At 50.1% G+C, this 25,308-nt stretch overlaps 1 protein-coding gene across 1 annotated transcript in view; it reads right to left on the bottom strand.

The window, feature by feature from the left end:
- DDX10 (DEAD-box helicase 10) overlaps positions 1 to 25,308 on the bottom strand; it is a 349,483-nt gene that overhangs the window by 103,603 nt on the left and 220,572 nt on the right. The window contains exon 16 of the mRNA XM_075337422.1: positions 15,154 to 15,210. Coding sequence (XP_075193537.1) covers positions 15,154 to 15,210 — 57 coding nt within the window. The remainder of the gene's footprint in view (positions 1 to 15,153; positions 15,211 to 25,308) is intronic.

Below are 25,308 nucleotides of genomic sequence, written 5' to 3'. Positions count from 1 at the left end.
TGCATTTTTTTTTTTAATGAAGTCAATGGGTGGAAGGGCTAAAAAACGTAGGAAAAACGCTCCAAGTATTGACGCGCTTCAAGTTATTTTCTGCACTAAATCTGCAAGTGAACAATAAGCAGTGTGTGCGCAGCACTTCAGGATTCTCATTGACTTTGCTGGGATGAAGATACACATGCAGATCTGTGCCACAATCTGCACCAAATCTGCATTAAAAAGCCACACTCAAATTTGCAAGCGTGGAGAGAGCGAGTCCGGCTGGTCTGCCACATTGTCTTTTCTGTGCATTAAAAATTACTGAGCAATTAGGGCAGCACAGTGGCTCAGTGGTTAGCATGGTATGGTGGATCAGTGGTCACTGCTGGGGTCATGAATTCAAATCCCACCAAAGACAACATCTGCAGTGTCACGCTAGATATGGGAAAGTACCAAGTGAACGGCAAAAGGGTAGGGAAACCCTGTGTCTAGAGAAGGTGACCCCTGACCAAGCCCACTGCTGGTCCCTGGGGTCCCTCACCACCCTAGATAGGATACCTAGGGTCAGGTATCCGGCTCAGTGCATAGGAGTGGAACCTAAGGTTTGGGCCCTAAATAGGGAACGGGTGGGATGAGCTCTTCATCAACCATGGAGTTAATGGTACTCTATAAATAAATAATAATAATAAATAATAATAATAACCCCATAAAACACTAGAGAAGACACAAGGGGGCCACACAGGGGAAAATGCATGAACTACTCACTCAGGTAGAAGTTCAGCAAAGTTACAACAAACAATACTACAGATGACTGCAAGCCACCTGCTTGCATCCAGAGCTAGAATGAACTGAATAAATCCAGTACAAGTCCAAGGAATATTCGAGTCTTTAAACCCAAGGGGAATACACATGATTAGCAGCTGAAGGGAAGAGGAGCTGGGTCTTAAAGGTAAAAAGATGAAAACCCATCAGAGGAGATACCTAGTACACTGAATACTGACAGCAGGAACAACAAAACATTAGAGAGCATTTTGTGCAGCCAAACGCTTTGACCTTCTATTGCCGGGCACCACAAGACTGTCACCTGTGACATGCAAGCAGTTGTATGTTCACTCCGTGTTTGCGTGTTTCCTCCGGGTTCTCTAGTTTCTATCAACTCTCCATAGACATAGTGATAGGGACCTTAGATTGTGAGCCCAATGGGGACAGTGATGATCACGTCTGTAAAGTGCTATGGAATTAAAGGCTCTATATAAGTGAATAAAATAAATTGACTTTTTTTTCCGAGGGTCTCACAAAACACTAAGGCTAAGTTCACATTTCCGCTAAAATCTATCAATCAGTCACAATCCGCTGCTCTTGTAAACAGCGGAATCCGTTTAGCGGATTCCGCTGCTCCCATAGACTTGTATGAGCAGCGGATTGTGACTGATGATGCTGCGTTGCACCCTCCGCCCGACTGATCAGTCGTGGAACGACTGACCGCCGGGCGGGAGGAACGCAGCATGTAACGTTTTTTGAGCAGCGAGATCCGTCGGATTTCGCTGCGCATGCTCTCTGGCTCCCTGCACACGTCACCAGCTTTGGTTGGTTACCCGATATTTACCCTGGTTACGGTGCAAGGAGCCAGCGCTAAGCGGTGTAGGCCCGTAACCAAGGTAAATATCGGGTAACCAAGGTAAACATCGGGTGCTTTGCTGTTACCCGATATTTAGGCTGGTTACGTGTGCAGGGAGGCCGACACTTCCCCGCTCGGCCCCGCCCCCTCCCACACTCCGCACATGTATGTACACACACACACACACACACACACACACCTGTCCCCAGCCATGCAGACAAGCACTGACACCCTAGTCTGGCCCCGCCCCCTGCTCGGCTCCGCCCCCTCCCGCACTTTGCATGTGCACACACACACATACATACACACATACATGCACATACACACACTCACTCACACATACACTCACCTGTCCCCAGCCATGCAGACCGCAGCACTTCTACTGACATCCTCAGCGCCTGGCCCCGCCCCCCGCTCGGCTCCGCCCCCTCCCGCACTTTGCATGTGCACACACATACATACATACATACATACATACATGCACATACACACACTCACTCACTCACAGATACACTCACCTGTCCCCAGCCATGCAGACCGCAGCACTTCCACTGACATCCTCAGCGCCTGGCCCCGCCCCCCGCTCTGCCCCCGAACTCCGCCCCCCGCACACAACGGAATCCGACAAAGAATTCTGTTCTTTGTCATCCGTTGTACAGCGTTGAACAGCGCATCAGTCACATGCGTCAAGCGACGCATGTGACTGATACAAATCAACGGAAATGTGAACTTAGCCTAAGGTCTCGTTCAGACATTGTTTACATTCACCGATAGAGGATGAACGTGTATTTCAGGACAATGCTTTCATTACATATTCCCTTACGCTATGAACAAAAAGGACATGATGCCGGATGATGAGCTGCTTACACCGGCCTCCACCCCTGAATTATACCGTATCTCCATTTCTTGGAAAGCGATACATTAACCCTAGATGTCCTGTAATGGGATATAGAGCAGGGATGACTTTCAGTTTCCTTGGGAACAATTTGCATTTCCGTGCGGAGGTCAGACGAGGAGACAGTACGGGCGGCCATCGCTCACCAAGATACAGAGCACGGCTACCACAGGACGCCTGCCCATACAGCACGGCTGCCCATACAGCACGCCTGCCCATACAGCACGAGCGGGACAGAGACAATGTACACAAATACACGGTCTACAACTGAGGAGCAGATATAGGTCAGGAAGAGCACGGCCACAAGGCTTCAGCGGGTCCCTGCAATTTCAGAGGATTGTCTCATTGGATGGGATATATACAGTCACTGCAAATCGCCATTCATAAATTACATCGTCTGACTTCTGAAAATGTAATCACATCACAGGGACCACCACAAGCCCTCCACTCTCTGGGGGAGTATCTGTGTGCTACTGCTCCTGCTCTCCTGTCTGCTAAACTGCATTGTCAATTAATGAGGGGGGTAGACAGAGGGACGGCCTGTAGAGTGGGGAGGGGTAGACAGAGTGACGGCGTGTGGAGGGGGGGGGGGAAGAGACGGGAAGACAGAGGGACGGTGTGTGGGAGGGGGGGGAGAGAAGGGAAGACAGAGGGACGGCGTGTGGGAGGGAGATGAGAAGACAGAGGGACTGCCCGTGGGTGTAGACAGAGGGACGGCGTGAGGGAGGGGGGGAGACGGGAAGACAGAGGGACGGCGTGTGGGAGGGGGGAGAGACGGGAAGACAGAGGGACGGCGTGTGGGAGGGGGGGAGACGGGAAGACAGAGGGACGGCGTGTGGGAGGGGGGAGAGACGGGAAGACAGAGGGACGGCGTGTGGGAGGGGGGAGAGACGGGAAGACAAGAGGGACGGCGTGTGGGAGGGGGGAGAGACGGGAAGACAGAGGGACGGCGTGTGGGAGGGGGAAGAGACGGGAAGACAGAGGGACGGCGTGTGGGAGGGGGGGAGAGACGGGAAGACAGAGGGACGGCGTGTGGGAGGGGGGAGAGACGGGAAGACAGAGGGACGGCGTGTGGGAGGGAGATGAGAAGACAGAGGGACTGCCCGTGGGTGTAGACAGAGGGACGGCGTGTGGGAGGGGGGGGGAGACGGGAAGACAGAGGGACGGCGTCAGCGGGGGAGACAGAGGGACGGCGTCAGCGGGGGAGACAGAGGGACGGCGTCAGCGGGGGAGACAGAGGGACGGCGTCAGCGGGGGAGACAGAGGGACGGCGTCAGCGGGGGAGACAGAGGGACGGCGTCAGCGGGGGAGACAGAGGGACGGCGGCAGCGGGGGAGACAGAGGGACGGCGTCAGCGGGGGAGACAGAGGGACGGCGTCAGCGGGGGAGACAGAGGGACGGCGGCAGCGGGGGAGACAGAGGGACGGCGGCAGCGGGGGAGACAGAGGGACGGCGGCAGCGGGGGAGACAGAGGGACGGCGGCAGCGGGGGAGACAGAGGGACGGCGGCAGCGGGGGAGACAGAGGGACGGCGGCAGCGGGGGAGACAGAGGGACGGCGGCAGCGGGGGAGACAGAGGGACGGCGGCAGCGGGGGAGACAGAGGGACGGCGGCAGCGGGGGAGACAGAGGGACGGCGGCAGCGGGGGAGACAGAGGGACGGCGGCAGCGGGGGAGACAGAGGGACGGCGGCAGCGGGGGAGACAGAGGGACGGCGGCAGCGGGGGAGACAGAGGGACGGCGGCAGCGGGGGAGACAGAGGGACGGCGGCAGCAGGGGAGACAGAGGGACGGCGGCAGCGGGGGAGACAGAGGGACGGCGGCAGCGGGGGAGACAGTCCTGAACACAGACTGTTTGTGCACTTAAAGCAGTTTTACCTTGTACAGTGACCAAGGCTGTAACTTAGCAGACTTCATGACTAATATGTGGCATTTTCTATAAAATAAAAGCCCTGACATATAAACCATCGCTGTGCAGTAAAAGAAACTAATACAATGCAAACAGCTGTGCTATATAAAAAAAAAAAAAAAAAAAAGGATCAAAGACGGGGTGCACAAATCACGAACACAAAATGCGTCATGAAATGCCACTTGACATATAAAACCTACGTTTTTTTTTCGGTGAAACACAGAACAACTCACCCTATGCGAAATGTTCCTTAACTAATCAGCGGGCGGCTGCGAAAAGAACAAAACCCCATGATGATGTTGGCCCGATCAGGTGCACAGGACGGAGGAGAAGACTGTAGTCATCCAGGGCTTGACGTAATAAAAAAAAAATTAGTCACCGCTCTTAAGGCGGGAGGGGAAAAATTAAAGATTATTATCCCGCGGAGTCCAATCTGCACTTTTTGAATGTGGCATTTTCAGGTTTCCGTGGTTACAATTGAAAAATTCTCAAAACGTCTTTGTAGGTGGCAACTCCACCGGTGTCCACATCTGCTCTGTCATCACCGGCGCGCAATTATCCAGTTACCATAGAGCCCGGGAGAGAACGGCAGCCATTGTTAGCATCCTGATGGAAGCAGATTGCTTCTGACTTGAAATTTGTTTTAATTGCAATGTGCGTGCCATATACGCAGCTCGGAGGCTCACACCTGCGCCAAGCGGTGACGGGCACAAGGCACAACGCTGAAACCTGCTTGTCCAAAAATGTCGAATAGGAATACATCATCACCCTTGTTCAGGAGATCAGAGAACTCCTATAAAAGGAATCGGTCAGCAGGATTTTGCTATGTAATCTGAGGGTAGCATGATGTAGAGGCTGAGATCCTGATTGTCACTTACTGGGCTGCTTGCTCCAGTTATGATAGAATCCCTGTTTTCTCTGCTGCAGTGGTCAGAATGCGGGGATGTACATAACCCCACCCACACCACTGATTGACAGCTTTGTCATGGGTGGGTGTGGTTATACAGATTAGATGGCTGGTGTGGATGCGAGCCCTAGTCCTGCAGGAATAATCTCCTAAAACACCAGAAGTGGCGAGCGCAAGGCACAAAGCTGAAAGCTGCTTGTCCAAAAATGTCAAACAGGAATACATCACCACCTAGCAAGCCAGCACCCTTGTTCAGAAAATCAGACAAGTCCTTTAAAAGGGAATCTGTCAGCAGGTTTTTTTCTCATGTAATCTGAGAGCAGAACAATGTAGAGGCTAAGACCCTAATTCCAGGGATGTGTCACTTACTGGGCTGCTTGCTCCAGGTATGACAGGATCCCGGTTTTCTCTGGAGCAGTGGTCAGAATGCGGAGCTGTGCATAACCCCACAGCACTGATTGGCAACATCCTGTCAGGGGTGGGCGGGGTTATACGGCTGTACTGGTGTGCTCGTGAGCCCTAGTCCTGCTGTGATACTCTCCTAAAACACTGATTGTAATGAAACTACAGCAAATTGCTGAACAAGTGACACATCGTTGGAATCAGGCTCTCTGCCCCTACACCATGGTTCTCTCAGATTGAATATTAAAAACCTAACAGATTCATCCAATAAAAAAAAGGAATACAGTATACCTAATGGGCACCAGGGCAAATTGTTCATATTAAAACTCTTCCAGAAATGTTAAGGCTGGACACAGCCGACAAAGGAAACATTTTGTCACCTCCTCTGTCTGTCATCTTGTCGCACTGGACTGATCGGGGGACGAGGCGTAGCATTAGAGATGTACGAGCGTATAGCCGTGTTTAACGAACACACTAAAAGTTGATTAAATTCTTCGGATAATCCTGGAAGACGTGTGGGGATAAGACGCACGGCCGCGCTGCGTGTCATTTCATCACCGACTACTGAATAAATTGGACTCCGAGACGAACGATTCTGCTCAGTGACTCCAGGAAAACTCCACGTCGCGTCTGTGAGAAGTTCATCAACTGCTTATTTCACAGGGTGACACCCGGATGACAAATTGGTTTTATCACGGGGACACGGTGACACTATTAAGCATCTTTTCCTGATTCAGTGTCGGCACACCCGGCCTGTCCGGAGGAACTTCATAAACTATGAGCCGAGCGCGTAAAGTCAATAGGACGAAACGTGCGCTTATCTGCCTCAAATGACTTCATACCCGGACTCATCGGCCGGAGCTGATCCCGAAAAGTAAAAACGTTGTGGTCGTTACAGAGACACAAAAACTTTTAGGCTGTGTGAACATGCTGCAGCCAATCTGCACATTTTGGCAAAAAACCTCATCAAAAACCCGAATTGTTTTTTTTTTAATTTTTTTTGAGGGCGCAGGAGAGAGCGGGCGCAGGAGAGAGAAAGGGCGCAGGAGAGAGAAAGAGCGCAGGAGAGAGAAAAAGCGCAGGAGAGAGAAAAAGCGCAGGAGAGAGCAGGATAGAGCAGGAGAGCGCGCGAGCAGGAGAGCGCGCGAGCAGGAGAGCGCGCGAGCAGGAGAGCGCGCGAGCAGGAGAGCGCGCGAGCAGGAGAGCGCGCGAGCAGGAGAGCGCGCGAGCAGGAGAGCGCGCGAGCAGGAGAGCGCGCGAGCAGGAGAGCGCGCGAGCAGGAGAGCGCACGAGCAGGAGAGCGCACGAGCAGGAGAGCGCACGAGCAGGAGAGCGCACGAGCAGGAGAGCGCACGAGCAGGAGAGCGCACGAGCAGGAGAGCGCACGAGCAGGAGAGCGCACGAGCAGGAGAGCGCACGAGCAGGAGAGCGCACGAGCAGGAGAGCGCACGAGCAGGAGAGCGCACGAACAGGGGAGCGCACAAGCAGGGGAGCGCAGGAAGAGAGTAAGATTCAAAAATCCCATAGACTTTGCTGGCTTCAGGAGAGGCATGCAGATTTTAAAAACCCTCAGCGTGTGTGCACTGGGCCTTAAAAGGACAATGGTGTCCCACGGAATAACTTTCTCAGGCTCTGTATTGGAATGAGTGCTAAATATCTTTACTGTAAGGTTTACTATTTAGTAGATTAATTAGACAAAAGCTGGGTTTATAAAGTACAATCGCGGCCATTAAATAACCGCCGAGCGATCACATACAAGCCGGTAGCCGACTAAGCTTAAAAATAATATTACTTGACAAATAAGCATTTTACCTGTTCTTTAGATCAGCCAGAAACTGAAAAATGACAGTTCCAGGGAAGGTTCATTCACAAAATCATCCTGTCCAAATGGGCCCAAAGAAACGGATATAAGCCATTTCCATATTTCCCTCCCTAAATTACAAAGCCTGAACTCACAGTTCAATAATTAAGGTGGAGATTTAAAGGGGTGGTCTGGAGGATTCCTGTTACACAGCCCAAACCTTGCCCCTTCTATTGGATGTGCAGAACTGCCATATCAGTACATCATTTACTTAAACACCATTGGTCCAAAAATAAACCTACGGTGAGACCGTTGATCAGCACGACACGCTCGCTTCTCATTGGTATTGACTAGCAATGGCAGAGATCAGACGTGTACGTCAAGCCCAGGACCGCGATCCCCCGCAGGCTGCCGGCTCTCGATCAGGCACCGGCCTGACGTCTGTGCAATCACTTCTGCAGTCTATAATACGGCGGCACAACATCTGTTCATCCAGGAAATCCTTCATTTACAGGTGACTGAAGTAATAAACGCTAACGCTAATTACTGGTAAGAAGTCAATTAAAATGAATTATGCGCATTGTAAATGTAAACCAGCACAAAGGACTGGAATAGCGTCCCCCAAAATAATAACCAGGACGGACTCTGGTATTAAAAAGAACCTCAGATTTCTATTTGTTTCACTACTAAGACATAAATCTGAAAAGTAGCATATACTCTGCGGTAAATAGTGATTAGTGTATACGGTCATGGCCATAAGTTTTGAGACTGACACCAAAATGATATTTTCACATGATCTGTTGCCCTCTGGTTTTTAATTGTGTTTGTCTGATGTTTACATCACATACAGAAATATACTATCATAAATAGCACAGATAGAAAGGGGAAGGTACCATATTGTAGTTTCATCCTAATAGACTATATTACAATCCCCATATAAACGGATATCATGGAATATACTCCCAATTCAACCAACACACTCGTGTAAAACACGTATAGGAGACTTATTCAATTGTAAAAATATCAAATTTTATTAGGATTCAGAAAGATAAAATTCATTTTTTCATATAGTATACAAATGAGGTAAGGTGGATTCTTTACACGCCCACCCATCAAGGAACTGCCCAAATTTAACCCATCATGATCCCTAGCAAGAAAGTATAAATAGCCAGTGTAATATATGAGGGGAACACCATGTGGTCAAACAGTCAAATCACCAAACAGCAGTTTACAGACTTACCCATGGTGAGGGCCTATCAATGGTAGTTCAGAGCTGGGTAGGTAAGTATCCTTCAACCCCGACGCGCGTGTCGCCAAAGCTTCATCAGCGGGGTGCAGGCGAAATACAGAAATATAATTGCAATCATATTATGAGTACCAAAAGGTTCTATTGACAGTTAGAATGAGTTAATGCAGCAAGTCAATATTTGCAGTGTTGACCCTTCTTCAGGACCTCTGCAATTCTCCCTGGCATGCTCTCAATCAACTTCTGGACCAAATCCTGACTGATAGCTGTCCATTCTTGCATAAGCAATGCATGCAATTTGCCAGAATTTGTTGGTTTTTGTTTGTCCACCCGTCTCTTGATGATTGCCCACAAGTTCTCAATGGGATTAAGATCTGGGGAGTTTCCAGGCCATGGACCCAAAATCTCTATGTTTTGTTCCATGAGTCATTTAGTGATCACCTTTGCTTTATGGCAAGGTGCTCCATCATGCTGGAAAAGGCATTGTTGGGCGCCAAACTGCTCTTGGACAGTTGGGAGAAGTTGCTCTTGGAGGACATTCTGGTACCATTCTTTATTCATGGCTGTGTTTTTAGGCAAGACTGTGAGTGAGCAGATTTCCTTGGCTGAGAAGCAACCCCACACATGAATCGTTTCAGGATGCTTAACAGTTGGCATGAGACAAGACTGGTGGTAGCGCTTGTGACGACATGGACTCTCATGGGTTAAAGTTTCTTAAAATTCAGCCAGACAGCATGATAGATTGTCTATAGACGGGTGATAAGTCCCTCATTGTTTTTAAAAGACTCTTGTTGACTCATGTAATTGTGTTGGCCACTGAAAGCCAGACGTATTGTTTCTCCAGACAATTCCAGTAATCATTGCATTGTAGTTGTGTATTGCTAATCTAATGTAAATTACCTTAGTAGCTATTATCTAGTCTGTGACTTCCAGACTACATGTACACCCTCAGTCTTTCTGTAGACATCATTTGAATGAACATTGTCCATGCAGCTTGAGATTCATCCAATGGGAGAGGCGATCTTGTCCAACCAATCGATGAGGACGCAGTGCATCCAAGTGGAAGGCTGTGGCTATAAAAGGGATTTCTTTAAGCCACCAGGTTGTTGATGGATGCTGATGGATCCAGTCTAAGCTCTCAGGAGCTGACTAGAGGATCAGGATATCTTATGGCTTCAATCTAGGGGCTCCGGTTCCGGTTGGAGACCATATCCACAGCCTAGGGATTTCGACTCCAGCTGCCAGGATTGTAACATCATTCCAGGACTACCTAAGGAGGACACTCAGGTTGGGACAGTTCAGTGACCTGGCTACAGACTTTGCAGACCTCACACAGCTTCCTAAATCTGGCGCTATTCCTTTCTCGGTGGGTGCCCGCCAAAAGCGGGGTGCTGCTGGATTGGAGTAAATAGCCCTGGAAGCTCTTAGGCATGGACATTCTAAATCCCTGGTAAGCCAGCGGAAGGAGGAGACTCTGTTGCCTGTTACATTTGTGTGTTTTGCTGGTTATGTGTTATGTGCCGTTAATTGTTTGGGGATCCAATAAAGTCTAATTATTGTGGTTCCCTCACCCTGTGTTGTCTGAGTAGTGTTCCGCCCATGGTTAAGGAGGCCGGCGTTCAGTGGGATGAGCCCTGAGCCACGCTGTCTTTCTAAAGGCGGCGGGTTTTAGTGGACGAGAGCACCCACTGACCCCCCGTGTCTCCACACTGCTCACCTCTTCTTCTCCTAATAAGCTGTTTTCCAGATGTTCCAAACAATCGAAAAGGGGATTCATCTGAGAAAATGACTTTACCCAGTCCTCAGCAGTCCACTCTCTGTACCTTTTGCAGAATAACAGTCGGTCTCTGATGTTTTTTCTGGAGAGAAGTGGCTTCTTGCTGCCCTCCTTGAAACCAGGCCTTGCTCAAGCAGTCTCCGCCTCACAGTGCGTGCAGAAGCACTCACACCAGCCTGCTGCCATTGCTGAGCTAGCTCGGCACTGCTGGTAGTCCGATCCCGCAGCTGAAACAGTTTTAAGATACGGTCCTGGCGTTTGCTGGTCCTTCTTGGGCGCCCTGGAGCCTTTTTGGCAACAATGGAAGCTCTCTCCTTGAAGTTCTTGATGATGCGATAGATTGTTCACTGAAATGCAATCTTTGTAGCTGCGATACTCTTCACTGTTAGGCCATTTTTGTGCAGAGCAATGATGGCTGCACGTGTTTCTTTAGAGATAACCATGGTTAACTGAAGAGAAACAATGATACCAAGCACCAGCCTCCTTTTAAAGTGTCCAGTGGTGTCATTCTTACTTAATCATGACTGATTGATCGCCAGCCCTGTCCTCATCAACACCCCACACCTGTGTTAATGGAACAATCACTAAAACAATGTTAGCTGCTCCTTTTAAGGCAGGAATGCAATGATGTTGAAATGTGCTTTGGGGGTTAAAGTTCATTTTCTTAGCCAATATTGACTTTGCAAGTAATTGCTGTTAAGCTGATCACTCTTTATGACATTCTGGAGTATATGCAAATTGCCATTAGAAAAACTTAAGCAGTAGACTTTGTAAAAATTAATATATTTGTAGCATTGTCAAAACGTTTGGCCATGACTGTATACACACACACACACACATATATTAAAAAATATATAAAAAATATATACATATAAAATACATACATACACACATACACACACACATATACATACATACATACATACATACATACATACACACAAATTGTCTCTCCAGTAAAGGAGACAAACTCTAGCACAGCGCCACCTATTGGAAGTAGCGATCCTAAAAGTCACAAGTGGATTTTTAACAATCCTTTGCATTATGACTCAGGATATATAAGCCAGATCAGAATCCCAATTTGCAGACACGGTGTTTCGGGGTGCTTGCCCCTCGTTAGTGCAAAGTATGGGGTGTCTGATTTGGCTCATGAGAAAGCTATGTGGGGACCATGGGGGAACACTTTTCTTATAGCTTATAGCTGCCATGCCCTTCTAGGAAATACTCAAATTGTCTCTCCAGATTATTTATTTATATGTATATATATATATATATATATATATACTATATATATATATATATATATATATATATATATATATAATATATATATATATACATACATACACACATACACACATACACACATACACACATACACACATACACACATACACACACACACACACACACACACAATGTGCTTGTGGGCATGCGTGCGTGCATGTTCTCTATAGATATGGAGCCTTGGGGGCTTCACCTTGCAGCATGGGTGCTGTTAGGCATCAGGTCACCTGCCCTGCTGGTGCTTTGTCACTGCAGCGGTGGTTAGTGCACAGTGCCGCACTAAAAGGTTTAGAATAGGGACCCACTCAAGAGGTTTGCAGTGACGTGGCAGTGGGTTTCATACAATCTGATCAGAATGGTAACAAAAGAACCACATGTTCTATTTAATTTTTTGCCTAGCGGCTTTAGATCATTGTATTTTTTGGGATGTGCGATCCATGTCTTTCTCTTCATGGTGTGATATATATATATATAGTTGTATAGTTGTAGTGTGTGTGTGTGTGTGTGTGCGTTATATATATATATATATATATATATATATATATATATATATATGTATATATATATATATATATGTATATATATATATATATATATATATATTACACACACCTATATACATAATATTGTATATATACACAAACACACATTTGCAGAAGGATCGTTGCTCCGATGTCACTGAACATGTACGGCCAATATAATTACCATTCATTGATTTATCAGATCAGGTTTATTATAGAATGAAGTTGACGTTTCCCTCTTGGATATAAGATAGTTTACTGTACAGGTGGAGGTCTTCATTGCTACGGCTCACGACTCTCAGATAAGAGTGTAGAGAGCCGGCAATCAGAATTTTTTTTTCCCCTACAATAGAAAATGATGTACGGTAAATCCTTGCGGCGGCGCCGAGCTCCAGAAAGATTCACATTTAGAGGCTTTGTTAAAAGACAAAGTGCTTCTTAATAGTTAGTAGTACAAGATTTTTCATCTCTCGTGACGGAATAATTATTTCCAATTTCAACAGCTGTATAGATAATTATCCGCATTGTTCAGGGCGTGATGAGCAGTGAGAAGGGGCGCACGCTGGATGCTGGGAATCTACAGGCGGGAGATCAGGGACACAACCAGCAGACATGGACGACAGCAAGACCGGGAACACAAAGCCAAATTGATGAAGAAATCAATTAGCAATGTAGCAGTTACACACTGACCACGGGGGCTTTTTAGATTCCTACTTCCTATCACTTCAGGAAGAGTTTTCAACAGATTCATTATCATCAGAGGCAAGAAAACTGACAGCTAGAACCTTTATAAACAAACTCATAACACCAGATCCACCAATCATAATAGGCGATGTCAATGCTGCCCCCGCCCTTCACACACACTGATTAGATGCTTCAAAATAAATAAAAAATACGGTCACTGTCCGATCAACTTTTCAGGCAAAAAGGTAATTAAAAAAAAAAAAATAAATAATAAATAAATAAATAATATTATAAATAATATACGGTGGGTAAAATAAGTATTTGATACTCTGCCGATTTTCCCACCTACAAAGATTGTTGGAGAGTTCTGTAATTTTTATCCTAGGTAACTTCAACTGTAACAGACCGAATAAAGAAAAAAATCCAGAAAATCCCGTTGTATGATTTTTAAATAATATTTCATGCAATAAAATGCAAGTTAAAGTATTTATTTGATACAATAGAAAAACAGAACTTAATATTTCGTAGAAACCTTTGTTTGTAGTAACAGAGGTAAGGTGTTTCCTGTAGTTCCTGACCAGGTTTGCACACAGTGCAGCAGGGATTTTGGCGACTCCTCCATACAGATCTTCTCCAGATCTTTCAGGCTGTGGGGCTGTCATTGGGCAACATTGAGTTTCAGCTCCCTCCAAAGATTTTCTCTTGGATTCAGGTCTGGAGACTGGCTAGGCCACTCCAGGAGCTTGAAATGCTTCTTATGGAACCTCTCCTTAGTTGTCCTGGCTGTGTGTTTCGGGTCATTGTCGTGCTGGAAGACCCAGCCACGACCCATCTTCAGTGCTCTTACTGAGGGAAGGAGGTTGTTGGACAAAATTTTGCCATACATGACCCCATCCATCCTCCCTTCAACACGGTGCAGTCGTCCTGTCCCCTTTGAAGAAAAGCACAACCAAATAATGATGTTTCCACATCATGCTTTATGGTTGGGAGGGTGTTCTTGGGGTTGTACTCACCCTTCTTCCTCTAAACATGGCAAGTAGAGCAGATACCAAAAAGTTGATTTTTTTTCTTTTTTTGTCTTATCTGACCACATGACCTTCACCCGTGGCTCCTCTGGATTATCCAGATGGTCATTTACAAACTTCAAGTGGGACAGGACTTGTGCTGGAGTGAGCAGGGGGACCTTTCGTGCCCCGCAGGATTTTATTCCATGACGACATAGTGTGTTATTAACAGTAATCTTTGAGACTGTCGTCCCAGCTCTGTTCAGGTCATTGACAAGGTCCTCCTCTGTAGTTCTGGGCTGATTCCTGACCTGTCTCAGAATAAGCCTAACCGAACCAGGCGAGATCTTGCATGGAGCCACAGACTGAGTTTGATTGACAGTCATCTTGTGTTTCTTCCATTTTCTAATAATTGTGCCAACAGTTGTTGCCTTCCCACCAAGCTGCTTGCCTATTCTCCAACAGCCCATGCCAGCCCTGTTTGGGTCTACAATTTTGCTTCTGGTGTCCTCATATAGCTCTTTGGTCTTGGCCATGGTGAAGAGTTTGGACAGTGAATGATTGTGTGGACGTGTCTTATACAGGTAATGAGTTCAAAAATGTGCAAATAATACAGGTAATGAGTGCAGAGTAGGAGGGCTTTTTAAAGAAAGAATAACAGGAACGTGACAGCCAGAACTCTTGCTGGTTGGTAGGTGATCAAATAATTATTTCATGCAATACAATGTAAATTAAATTATTTAAACTCAATGTGATTTTCTGCATTTTGTTTGGATCCTTTCTGTCACAGTTGAAGTGTACCCATGATTACAGACCTCTCCATTCTTTGTAAGTGGGAAAACTTGCAAAATCGGTAGTGTATTAAAACACACATCACACACTTTGTATTTGTGTGTGTGTGTATATATACATATACACACACACACACACACACACACACACACACACACACACACACACACACACACACACACACACACACACACACACACACACACACACACACACACACACACACACACACACACACACACACCTTTTCCCATTTTCCCTTTTTATATCTGCAGCATTTTCTTCCATCCACTAAAAAGAAATGCAATGTGAAGTCTTGTAAAATCCGATGTCTTACCTCTTCTGGCTTCTTCTTGGCCTCTCTCTTCGCTGCCTTTTCCTTTAATCTTTTTTCCTGGAAAATATAGAGGATATGTGAGTAAGAAGCAGTGTATATATAAAAATATACAAAGTCATAAAAGCAATGCAGCATTATTCATACATTTCTCATGCACGTGTGCACTGGCGGTCCCCAGGGTGGAGACACGGACCCCAGGCAGCCCTCATGGCTAGGTATCACATGTGAAAAGATGGCACTTCTTGCTTAATTCATAGTTAATATTTTCCATCAACAGAAGAAAAAATTAGAAATCACAAGTAGAAGACTGCGGCGGGAGGAGGAACCCCGCTCATTTCTGCTCTGCTCTCAGTCAACATGAACTTACGCCTTTAAATTAGACGTAAATGGAAAAACATCACAAATTATACTCCGCCGTTCCTCAAGAAGGATCGTAAACCCATTTTGTGTAACATTAACACAGTGAGACTATTAAATTATAATACCCTGTGACGTATGTGCGCCTCGTTCATGATGACAGCGCTTGTAGAACACAATTAGAAGTTAATGGAAGCCTCATTGTTCACGATTCTTTGGAGGTAGAGAAGGGAGAAAAATAAAAAACTAACGCCAGTGCCGGTGATCACGATCGTGAAGGTAACATTTTTTTCAACATACATATATGGAATTATTTTATTTTAAAGAATAAGTCTAAAGTTCAGTTTGGAATATTTTTCTAACACATCTTTGTTGCGGGGTATGTAATGACAGAACAGGGGCCCCTAGGCTGGCTCTCAGACTTGAGACCCTGCGCTGTCCCTCATCTCAGAGGTAGGCTCGATGGTAGCCAGGTCCGAACCGCCAGCGTGACCCTGATTCCTGTCCAAGCCTTGACCTTATTCCCCCTCTCCCTTGAGGCGGCCGGAAACCCAGTAACTAAACCCCACAAAAACGACACAGACAAGGGAAAACAAAAAGTTGTACACACTGCACTCAAACACAAAGAAGAGACTATATGTGTCCAAGGAAACAAAGAAAAGGGAAGGAGATAAATGCACAACAGGTGAAATTCCACACCACGCAAAATAACTATAGAGCTCCACGGACTGGATCACCACAAAGACCGGGATCGCTGGAGCTATGCTGAAGCTATCTTCGGCGATCTCCCAACACACTCCCCTGCCTTGAATAGGAAGAGAGCAGCTGCGGATGGTCATCACCAACCTGACTCTCAGAAGAGTTGCACACTGGACCAAAAAGGATTAACTACTGCACGGCTGGGAGCAGTGAGACAACTCAGCCGACGCCCAGCAGAGCTGAGCACTAAAGAGGATTCGGGTTGCCTGTCGGACTCTGCAATGTGAACATGGTCCGCCGCTGCTGCTGTAACCCGCGAGTGCGGATCAGGACAGCGCAGGACAGTCTTAATCCCTTTTCCGATGCGGCGGTTCAGACTCTTTGCTACCCGGTCACTGCTGTGATAAGCTATCGAATTCGAGATATTCCAACGATCAAAACCCAGTACACAAGTCAGGTCTCGTGCCATCGTATGTACAAATTGATAAATCAACGAAAAACAACTGACTGAACATCATCCTCGTCTGAGCGCTTGAGGAGGCCGTAGGCCTTACACTTCACAATACTGTAACATCACAAGGAGAAGAGTGAAGAGTTCAGCAAAGAGGATGCCAGTGTAAAACAAAAGTGCGGCGAGTGGCCCCATCACCTTCTGCTGTTTTCCAGCCTTCTGCGCCTGGGATGATAAGGAACAATCGTTTGGTGCCGCTGCAACAAAAGGCAATTTAAATTCAGCCGCAGTATGCAAGGAGAAATATAATGAGATACCCCATGATTTATTTCTTCAATTTGCAGTAACTATGAGAGACAAAACCGGCTTTACATTTTTTGGAGCACTGTCTGAACTTCACAAATGCAAATCTATTCCCTGCTGTATTCCTCTGCTGGCGAGAGTGAGGGAATCTGTGACTTGTGGTCAGATATCTCACACACACACACCCCTAGAAAAGAAAGACATCTTCAACGCTTCATTGATATGAAAAATGGGCAATAATCAAATAAAGCTTTTACAGTCTAACTGTCCTAGTTCTGGAGTCTACACGGGTATTTGCATATACATATAACAGAGCTTTTGAACAAACACATGACTTAGGAAAGTGAGAGCAATGATTAGAACTGCTCTGGAAACTGGAGGGTGGGGGCCAGGGCTTGTGATTTTTCAGGAATGATAAGAGCAGTTCTGTCAGGAGCGGAGTGGGAGGAGGATGTGAACAGCTGTAACTGCTATATAGAAATCATTGGGTTGGAGACAGGTGGCTGGGATCTCAGGAGTGAACTCTTCAGATTGGAATCCCACTACTGCGCACACTTGGCCAGGATCAGATGCTGTATTTCCTTTGCAACAAGCTGTATATTATATAAGATAACAGCTCTCATTTGCAGGAAAATAACAGCAGGTACAAAAGACAAGAAACTTAATTGACAATTTTCGTACTTGTCCATCGAACTATACCAATTACATAGGAGCATTCCTGTTTAAGTAAACAATTTCCTAAAATAAATTTGAATTATAAAACGATTTATTGCATTAAAGCCGATCTGTAACCAGATTACACTACTTGGACAACCCTTAAATAATTATTCTCTAGTGAAAAATGAAAAGATACTCACCTCCCGCACCGGCACTGTTCCAGCAATACTCAGCACCAGGTCTCCCGCCACTGGCATGCCAATGTTAGGTCACTCAGCAGTAGCTAACAGGCTGCAGTTCTCACATCTCCCTCGGATGTTTGAGTTTTGTCTGAGGGAATTGTGAGAACTGCAGCCCGTTAGTGGCTGCAGTGGTAATATATCATAGTAATGTCATGTGAGAGAGTCAGGAGAATCAGCACACACATTGCTGGAGCGGAGTGAAAGGTATCTGATTCTATTATCACTGCAGAATACAGAATGTAAGAAGGGGTTGTCTGAGAAGTGGACAGCACCTTTAATTTACAGAGCATCTATATATATAATTGCCTTATTCTGTCTGTCTGTCTGTCTTGCTCCAAAATTGTGTCCTTACGGTGACACAAAGCTGATTGGCTGCTGGGCTCGCCATGGCCCCGCCCCCCGCACAGATTGGCCGCTCGCCCAGGCTGCGCCCCCACACGGATTGGCCGGCCGCTTGCCCAGGCTCCGCCCCCCCCCACAGATTGGCCTCTCGCCCCGGCACCCTGCAGGCATTGGCAACTCGGCCACGCCCCGCCCCCCTCACGCAATCTACGCTAGCTCTGGCCCCGCCCCCCCCCACGCATTCCCCGAACGGACACTGTCACGGAGCTACGACTCCCAGGTGAGTACTGTACCCCCGGGAGCCCACATCAGCGTACGCCGCCAAACCAGCAGACACATACCCTCGCATTGCTGGGGCTGGCCGGCGTATGCTGGTGTGGGCTCCCGTGCAAGCGGGGGACGAGATACGCTGGTAACCATGCTAGCATAGTTACCAGCGCATCAAGGTCCTGCAGCGGCGGAACATACACACACGCACGCACATAACAGCACACACACGCACATAACAGCACACACACGCACATACACACACACACACACATCAGATCACACTCACTCTCAAACACACCTCACACACACATCACATCGCATCCACACACTCACAACATCCTGGGATATCGCTTGCTTCTCGGCGGCGATACTGTGCTGTGAGCTTCCAGGACCTGCCGGAGGATCACATGGCCAGAAGCATGTGGTATCTCCGGATGTTGCGAGTGTGAGCGCGTATGTGCAATATCGTCAATGTGTGTGTGCGTGAGTGTATGCGATCGGGTGTGTGTGAGTGTATGCGATCGGGTGTGTGTGAGTGTATGCGATCGGGTGTGTGTGAGTGTATGCGATCGGGTGTGTGTGTGTGTGTGTGTGTATGCGATCGGATCTGTGAGTGTCGGCAGAGGAGCATGGCGTGCTGGAGGAGGCTGGGAGGAGAGAGGCTGATCCTGGGGAAGGCTGGGATGGGGAGGCTGAGAGAAGAGAGGCTGATGCTGGGGAAGGCTGAGGCTGGGGTAGGCTGGGAGGAGAGAGGCTGATGCTGGGGACCGAAAAGGCTGATGCTGGGAGGAGAGAGGCTGATGCTGGGGGAGGCTGAGGCTGGGGTAGGCTGGGAGGAGAGAGGCTGGGGTAGGCTGGGAGGAGAGAGGCTGATGCTGGGAGGAGAGAGGCTGATGCTGGGAGGAGAGAGGCTGATGCTGGGAGGAGAGAGGCTGATGCTGGGAGGAGAGAGGCTGATGCTGGGAGGAGAGAGGCTGATGCTGGGAGGAGAGAGGCTGATGCTGGGAGGAGAGAGGCTGATGCTGGGAGGAGAGAGGCTGATGCTGGGAGGAGAGAGGCTGATGCTGGGAGGAGAGAGGCTGATGCTGGGGGAGGCTGAGGCTGGGGTAGGCTGGGAGGAGAGAGGCTGATGCTGGGAGGAGAGAGGCTGATGCTGGGAGGAGAGAGGCTGATGCTGGGAGGAGAGAGGCTGATGCTGGGAGGAGAGAGGCTGATGCTGGGAGGAGAGAGGCTGATGCTGGGAGGAGAGAGGCTGATGCTGGGAGGAGAGAGGCTGATGCTGGGAGGAGAGAGGCTGATGCTGGGAGGAGAGAGGCTGATGCTGGGAGGAGAGAGGCTGATGCTGGGAGGAGAGAGGCTGAGGCTGGGGTAGGCTGGGAGGAGAGAGGCTGATGCTGGGAGGAGAGAGGCTGATGCTGGGAGGAGAGAGGCTGATGCTGGGAGGAGAGAGGCTGATGCTGGGAGGAGAGAGGCTGATGCTGGGAGGAGAGAGGCTGATGCTGGGAGGAGAGAGGCTGATGCTGGGAGGAGAGAGGCTGATGCTGGGAGGAGAGAGGCTGATGCTGGGAGGAGAGAGGCTGATGCTGGGAGGAGAGAGGCTGATGCTGGGAGGAGAGAGGCTGATGCTGGGAGGAGAGAGGCTGATGCTGGGAGGAGAGAGGCTGATGCTGGGGGGAGGCTGAGGCTGGGGTAGGCTGGGAGGAGAGAGGCTGATGCTGGGAGGAGAGAGGCTGATGCTGGGAGGAGAGAGGCTGATGCTAGGGACAGAAAAGGCTGATGCTGGGAGGAGAGAGGCTGATGCTGGGAGGAGAGAGGCTGATGCTGGGGACAGAGAGGCTGATGCTGGGGACAGAGAGGCTGATGCTGGGGACAGAGAGGCTGATGCTGGGGACAGAGAGGCTGATGCTGGGGACAGAGAGGCTGATGCTGGGGACAGAGAGGCTGATGCTGGGGACAGAGAGGCTGATGCTGGGGACAGAGAGGCTGATGCTGGGGACAGAGAGGCTGATGCTGGGGACAGAGAGGCTGATGCTGGGGACAGAGAGGCTGATGCTGGGGACAGAGAGGCTGATGCTGGGGACAGAGAGGCTGATGCTGGGGACAGAGAGGCTGATGCTGGGGACAGAGAGGCTGATGCTGGGGACAGAGAGGCTGATGCTGGGGACAGAGAGGCTGATGCTGGGGACAGAGAGGCTGATGCTGGGGACAGAGAGGCTGATGCTGGGGACAGAGAGGCTGATGCTGGGGACAGAGAGGCTGATGCTGGGGACAGAGAGGCTGATGCTGGGGACAGAGAGGCTGATGCTGGGGACAGAGAGGCTGATGCTGGGGACAGAGAGGCTGATGCTGGGGACAGAGAGGCTGATGCTGGGGACAGAGAGGCTGATGCTGGGGACAGAGAGGCTGATGCTGGGGACAGAGAGGCTGATGCTGGGGACAGAGAGGCTGATGCTGGGGACAGAGAGGCTGATGCTGGGGACAGAGAGGCTGATGCTGGGGACAGAGAGGCTGATGCTGGGGACAGAGAGGCTGATGCTGGGGACAGAGAGGCTGATGCTGGGGACAGAGAGGCTGATGCTGGGGACAGAGAGGCTGATGCTGGGGACAGAGAGGCTGATGCTGGGGACAGAGAGGCTGATGCTGGGGACAGAGGCGCTGATGCTGGGGACAGAGGCGCTGATGCTGGGGACAGAGAGGCTGATGCTGGGGACAGAGAGGCTGATGCTGGGGACAGAGGCTGATGCTGGGGACAGAGGCTGATGCTGGGGACAGAGAGGCTGATGCTGGGGACAGAGAGGCTGATGCTGGGGACAGAGAGGCTGATGCTGGGGACAGAGAGGCTGATGCTGGAGACAGAGAGGCTGATGCTGGGGACAGAGAGGCTGATGCTGGGGACAGAGAGGCTGATGCTGGGGACAGAGAGGCTGATGCTGGGGACAGAGAGGCTGATGCTGGGGACAGAGAGGCTGATGCTGGGGACAGAGAGGCCGATGCTGGGGACAGAGAGGCCGATGCTGGGGACAGAGAGGCCGATGCTGGGGACAGAGAGGCCGATGCTGGGGACAGAGAGGCCGATGCTGGGGACAGAGAGGCCGATGCTGGGGACAGAGAGGCCGATGCTGGGGACAGAGAGGCCGATGCTGGGGACAGAGAGGCCGATGCTGGGGACAGAGAGGCCGATGCTGGGGACAGAGAGGCCGATGCTGGGGACAGAGAGGCCGATGCTGGGGACAGAGAGGCCGATGCTGGGGACAGAGAGGCCGATGCTGGGGACAGAGAGGCCGATGCTGGGGACAGAGAGGCCGATGCTGGGGACAGAGAGGCCGATGCTGGGGACAGAGAGGCCGATGCTGGGGACAGAGAGGCCGATGCTGGGGACAGAGAGGCCGATGCTGGGGACAGAGAGGCCGATGCTGGGGACAGAGAGGCCGATGCTGGGGACAGAGAGGCCGATGCTGGGGACAGAGAGGCCGATGCTGGGGACAGAGAGGCCGATGCTGGGGACAGAGAGGCCGATGCTGGGGACAGAGAGGCCGATGCTGGGGACAGAGAGGCCGATGCTGGGGACAGAGAGGCCGATGCTGGGGACAGAGAGGCCGATGCTGGGGACAGAGAGGCCGATGCTGGGGACAGAGAGGCCGATGCTGGGGACAGAGAGGCCGATGCTGGGGACAGAGAGGCCGATGCTGGGGACAGAGAGGCTGATGCTGGGGACAGAGAGGCTGATGCTGGGGACAGAGAGGCTGATGCTGGGAGGAGAGAGACTGATGCTGGGAGGAGAGAGGCTGATGCTGGGAGGAGAGAGGCTGATGCTGGGAGGAGAGAGGCTGATGCTGGGAGGAGAGAGGCTGATGCTGGGAGGAGAGAGGCTGATGCTGGGAGGAGAGAGGCTGATGCTGGGAGGAGAGAGGCTGATGCTGGGAGGAGAGAGGCTGATGCTGGGAGGAGAGAGGCTGATGCTGGGAGGAGAGAGGCTGATGCTGGGAGGAGAGAGGCTGATGCTGGGAGGAGAGAGGCTGATGCTGGGAGGAGAGAGGCTGATGCTGCGGGTAGAGAGGCTGATGCTGGGAGGAGAGAGGCTGATGCTGCGGGCAGAGAGGCTGATGCTGCGGGCAGAGAGGCTGATGCTGCGGGCAGAGAGGCTGATGCTGCGGGCAGAGAGGCTGATGCTGCGGGCAGAGAGGCTGATGCTGCGGGCAGAGAGGCTGATGCTGGGAGGAGAGAGGCTGATGCTGGGAGGAGAGAGGCTGATGCTGCGGGTAGAGAGGCTGATGCTGGGAGGAGAGAGGCTGATGCTGGGAGGAGAGAGGCTGATGCTGCGGGCAGAGAGGCTGATGCTGCGGGCAGAGAGGCTGATGCTGCGGGCAGAGAGGCTGATGCTGCGGGCAGAGAGGCTGATGCTGCGGGCAGAGAGGCTGATGCTGCGGGCAGAGAGGCTGATGCTGCGGGCAGAGAGGCTGATGCTGCGGGCAGAGAGGCTGATGCTGCGGGCAGAGAGGCTGATGCTGCGGGCAGAGAGGCTGATGCTGCGGGCAGAGAGGCTGATGCTGCGGGCAGAGAGGCTGATGCTGCGGGCAGAGAGGCTGATGCTGCGGGCAGAGAGGCTGATGCTGCGGGCAGAGAGGCTGATGCTGCAGGCAGAGAGGCTGATGCTGCGGGCAGAGAGGCTGATGCTGCGGGCAGAGAGGCTGATGCTGCGGGCAGAGAGGCTGATGCTGCGGGTAGAGAGGCTGATGCTGGTGCAGCATGGGGGATGGAACACGTTTGGGAGTGCGCAGCATGGCGGATGGAGCACGTTTGGGAGTGCGCAGCATGGCGGATGGAGCACGTTTGGGAGTGCGCAGCATGGCGGATGGAGCACGTTTGGGAGTGCGCAGCATGCCGGATGGAGCACGTTTGGGAGTGCGCAGCATGGCGGATGGACCACGTTTGGGAGTGCGCAGCATGGCGGATGGGGCACGTTTGGGAGTGCGCAGCATGGCGGATAGACCACGTTTGGGAGTGCGCTGCATGGCGGATGAAGCACGTTTGGGAGTGCGCAGCATGGCGGATGAAGCACGTTTGGGAGTGCGCAGCATGGCGGATGAAGCACGATGGGGGGTGCGCAGCATAGGGGATGGAGCACGATGGGGAGTGCGGAGTATGGCGGATGGAGCACGTTTGGGAGTGCGCAGCATGGCGGATGGAGCACGTTTGGGAGTGCGCAGCATGGCGGATGGAGCACGTTTGGGAGTGCGCAGCATGAGAGATGGAGCACGATGGGGGGTGCGCAGCATAGGGGATGGAGCACGATGGGGAGTGCGCTGCATGGGGGATGGAGCACGATGGGGAGTGCACACCTCCCCCCAAAACACACACACACACGCGCGCACTGCACAACACACCACACACACACACTGGGAACCACAAACAACTGCCCTACACAGACAACTCTGCACACACAAAACACCCAACACACAAACACCGCGGCACACACCGCACAACACACACATTGCACAAAACATACCTCCCCCCAAAACACACCACACACACACAAACCGCGCAACACACACACACACACAACACGCTACAGACACACAGCGCTCCACAAACAACGCAACACACGCAACACCATACAACACCGCTCTCACCCCCCGTCACACCCAGACAACACCCAGAACATGTACAGCGCCCTACACAAACACTTGGTAACTACACACAACATCATCTATATATATATATATATATATATATATATATATATATATATATAAATAACAAAAATCATACATGAACTACACAATACATAAATTCTAGAATACCCGATGCGTAGAATCGGGCCACCTTCTAGTATAAAATAAGGGCACATGCCAACGATCAGAACATGCTGTGTCCTGGGCGTGGCGGAACCTGACCTGCGGGGCCACAAGACTCCTCTGCACGAGGCCGCAGATGCTCATGCCCACGGTCAGGGTTCAGTGCGCTGCGGTCTCTTGCTTGTGTTTTCCCTACGGAGGATGCATACAAATTTGCAGCAAACAATTGACATGCTGTGGTCTGGAAAGACGCTCCGCAGGTCAGTGTTTGCGGCGGACCAAACAAGCACAGTGGGCACAGGATTTCTAGAAATCCCATCCACTGTGCTTGTACTGTACAACACAATGCCTTGGACACACAATACATCCAAAACCCTGCAAACACTGATAGTGGGTACACAGCCTATGAGTGTTTTTCTTGCTTTGACAAACAAATGGCAGAACGGCTATAAAACTCAATTTCCGCACACTTAAGATGCACTGTGTGAACATAACCTAAGATGCGGCAAAAACACATAGAAAACGCACTCGCGTCAAAAACACATAGAAAACGCATGTGTTTTTGCCGCGTTTTGCCCAATGCATTTTTTTTGTCAAATCTATTGACTGGAAGGGCTCAAAAAACCCTGCAAAAAGGCAAAAAGAATTGACATGCTGCATCTTCAAAAACGCAGCCAAGATGCAACCAACAAAAGATGCCTAGTGTGGGCCGCAAAATAGAAATCTCAGACTTTGCTGTGGGAAGGAAATGCATGCATGTATGTAGGTGCATCTTTGTAACCTCAAAATTACACCATAAATGCACTAAAAGATGCCCTGGGTGAACATAGCCTTAACCTGATTGACAGATCCTCAGTAGCCCTCCTCCCCTACAGAGTTCTCTCATTGCTCAGTATAAGCTGCAACTGGAAAGTTAGCCCAGTTGGGTGAAATATTAACTACACAGAACTCATGACCTCGCATACGCTATGGTTGGACTCCTACAATGTTCATTTTCATAACATGCCTATGCAGTTATTCTGACTTTCAAAGTCCTAAC

The sequence above is a fragment of the Anomaloglossus baeobatrachus genome, chromosome 2 (genome assembly GCF_048569485.1).
Source record: "Anomaloglossus baeobatrachus isolate aAnoBae1 chromosome 2, aAnoBae1.hap1, whole genome shotgun sequence".
NCBI classification, from domain to species: domain Eukaryota; kingdom Metazoa; phylum Chordata; class Amphibia; order Anura; family Aromobatidae; genus Anomaloglossus; species Anomaloglossus baeobatrachus.
Note: the sequence above shows the minus strand (reverse complement) of the source record. Positions and strands in the feature narration are given on the sequence as shown.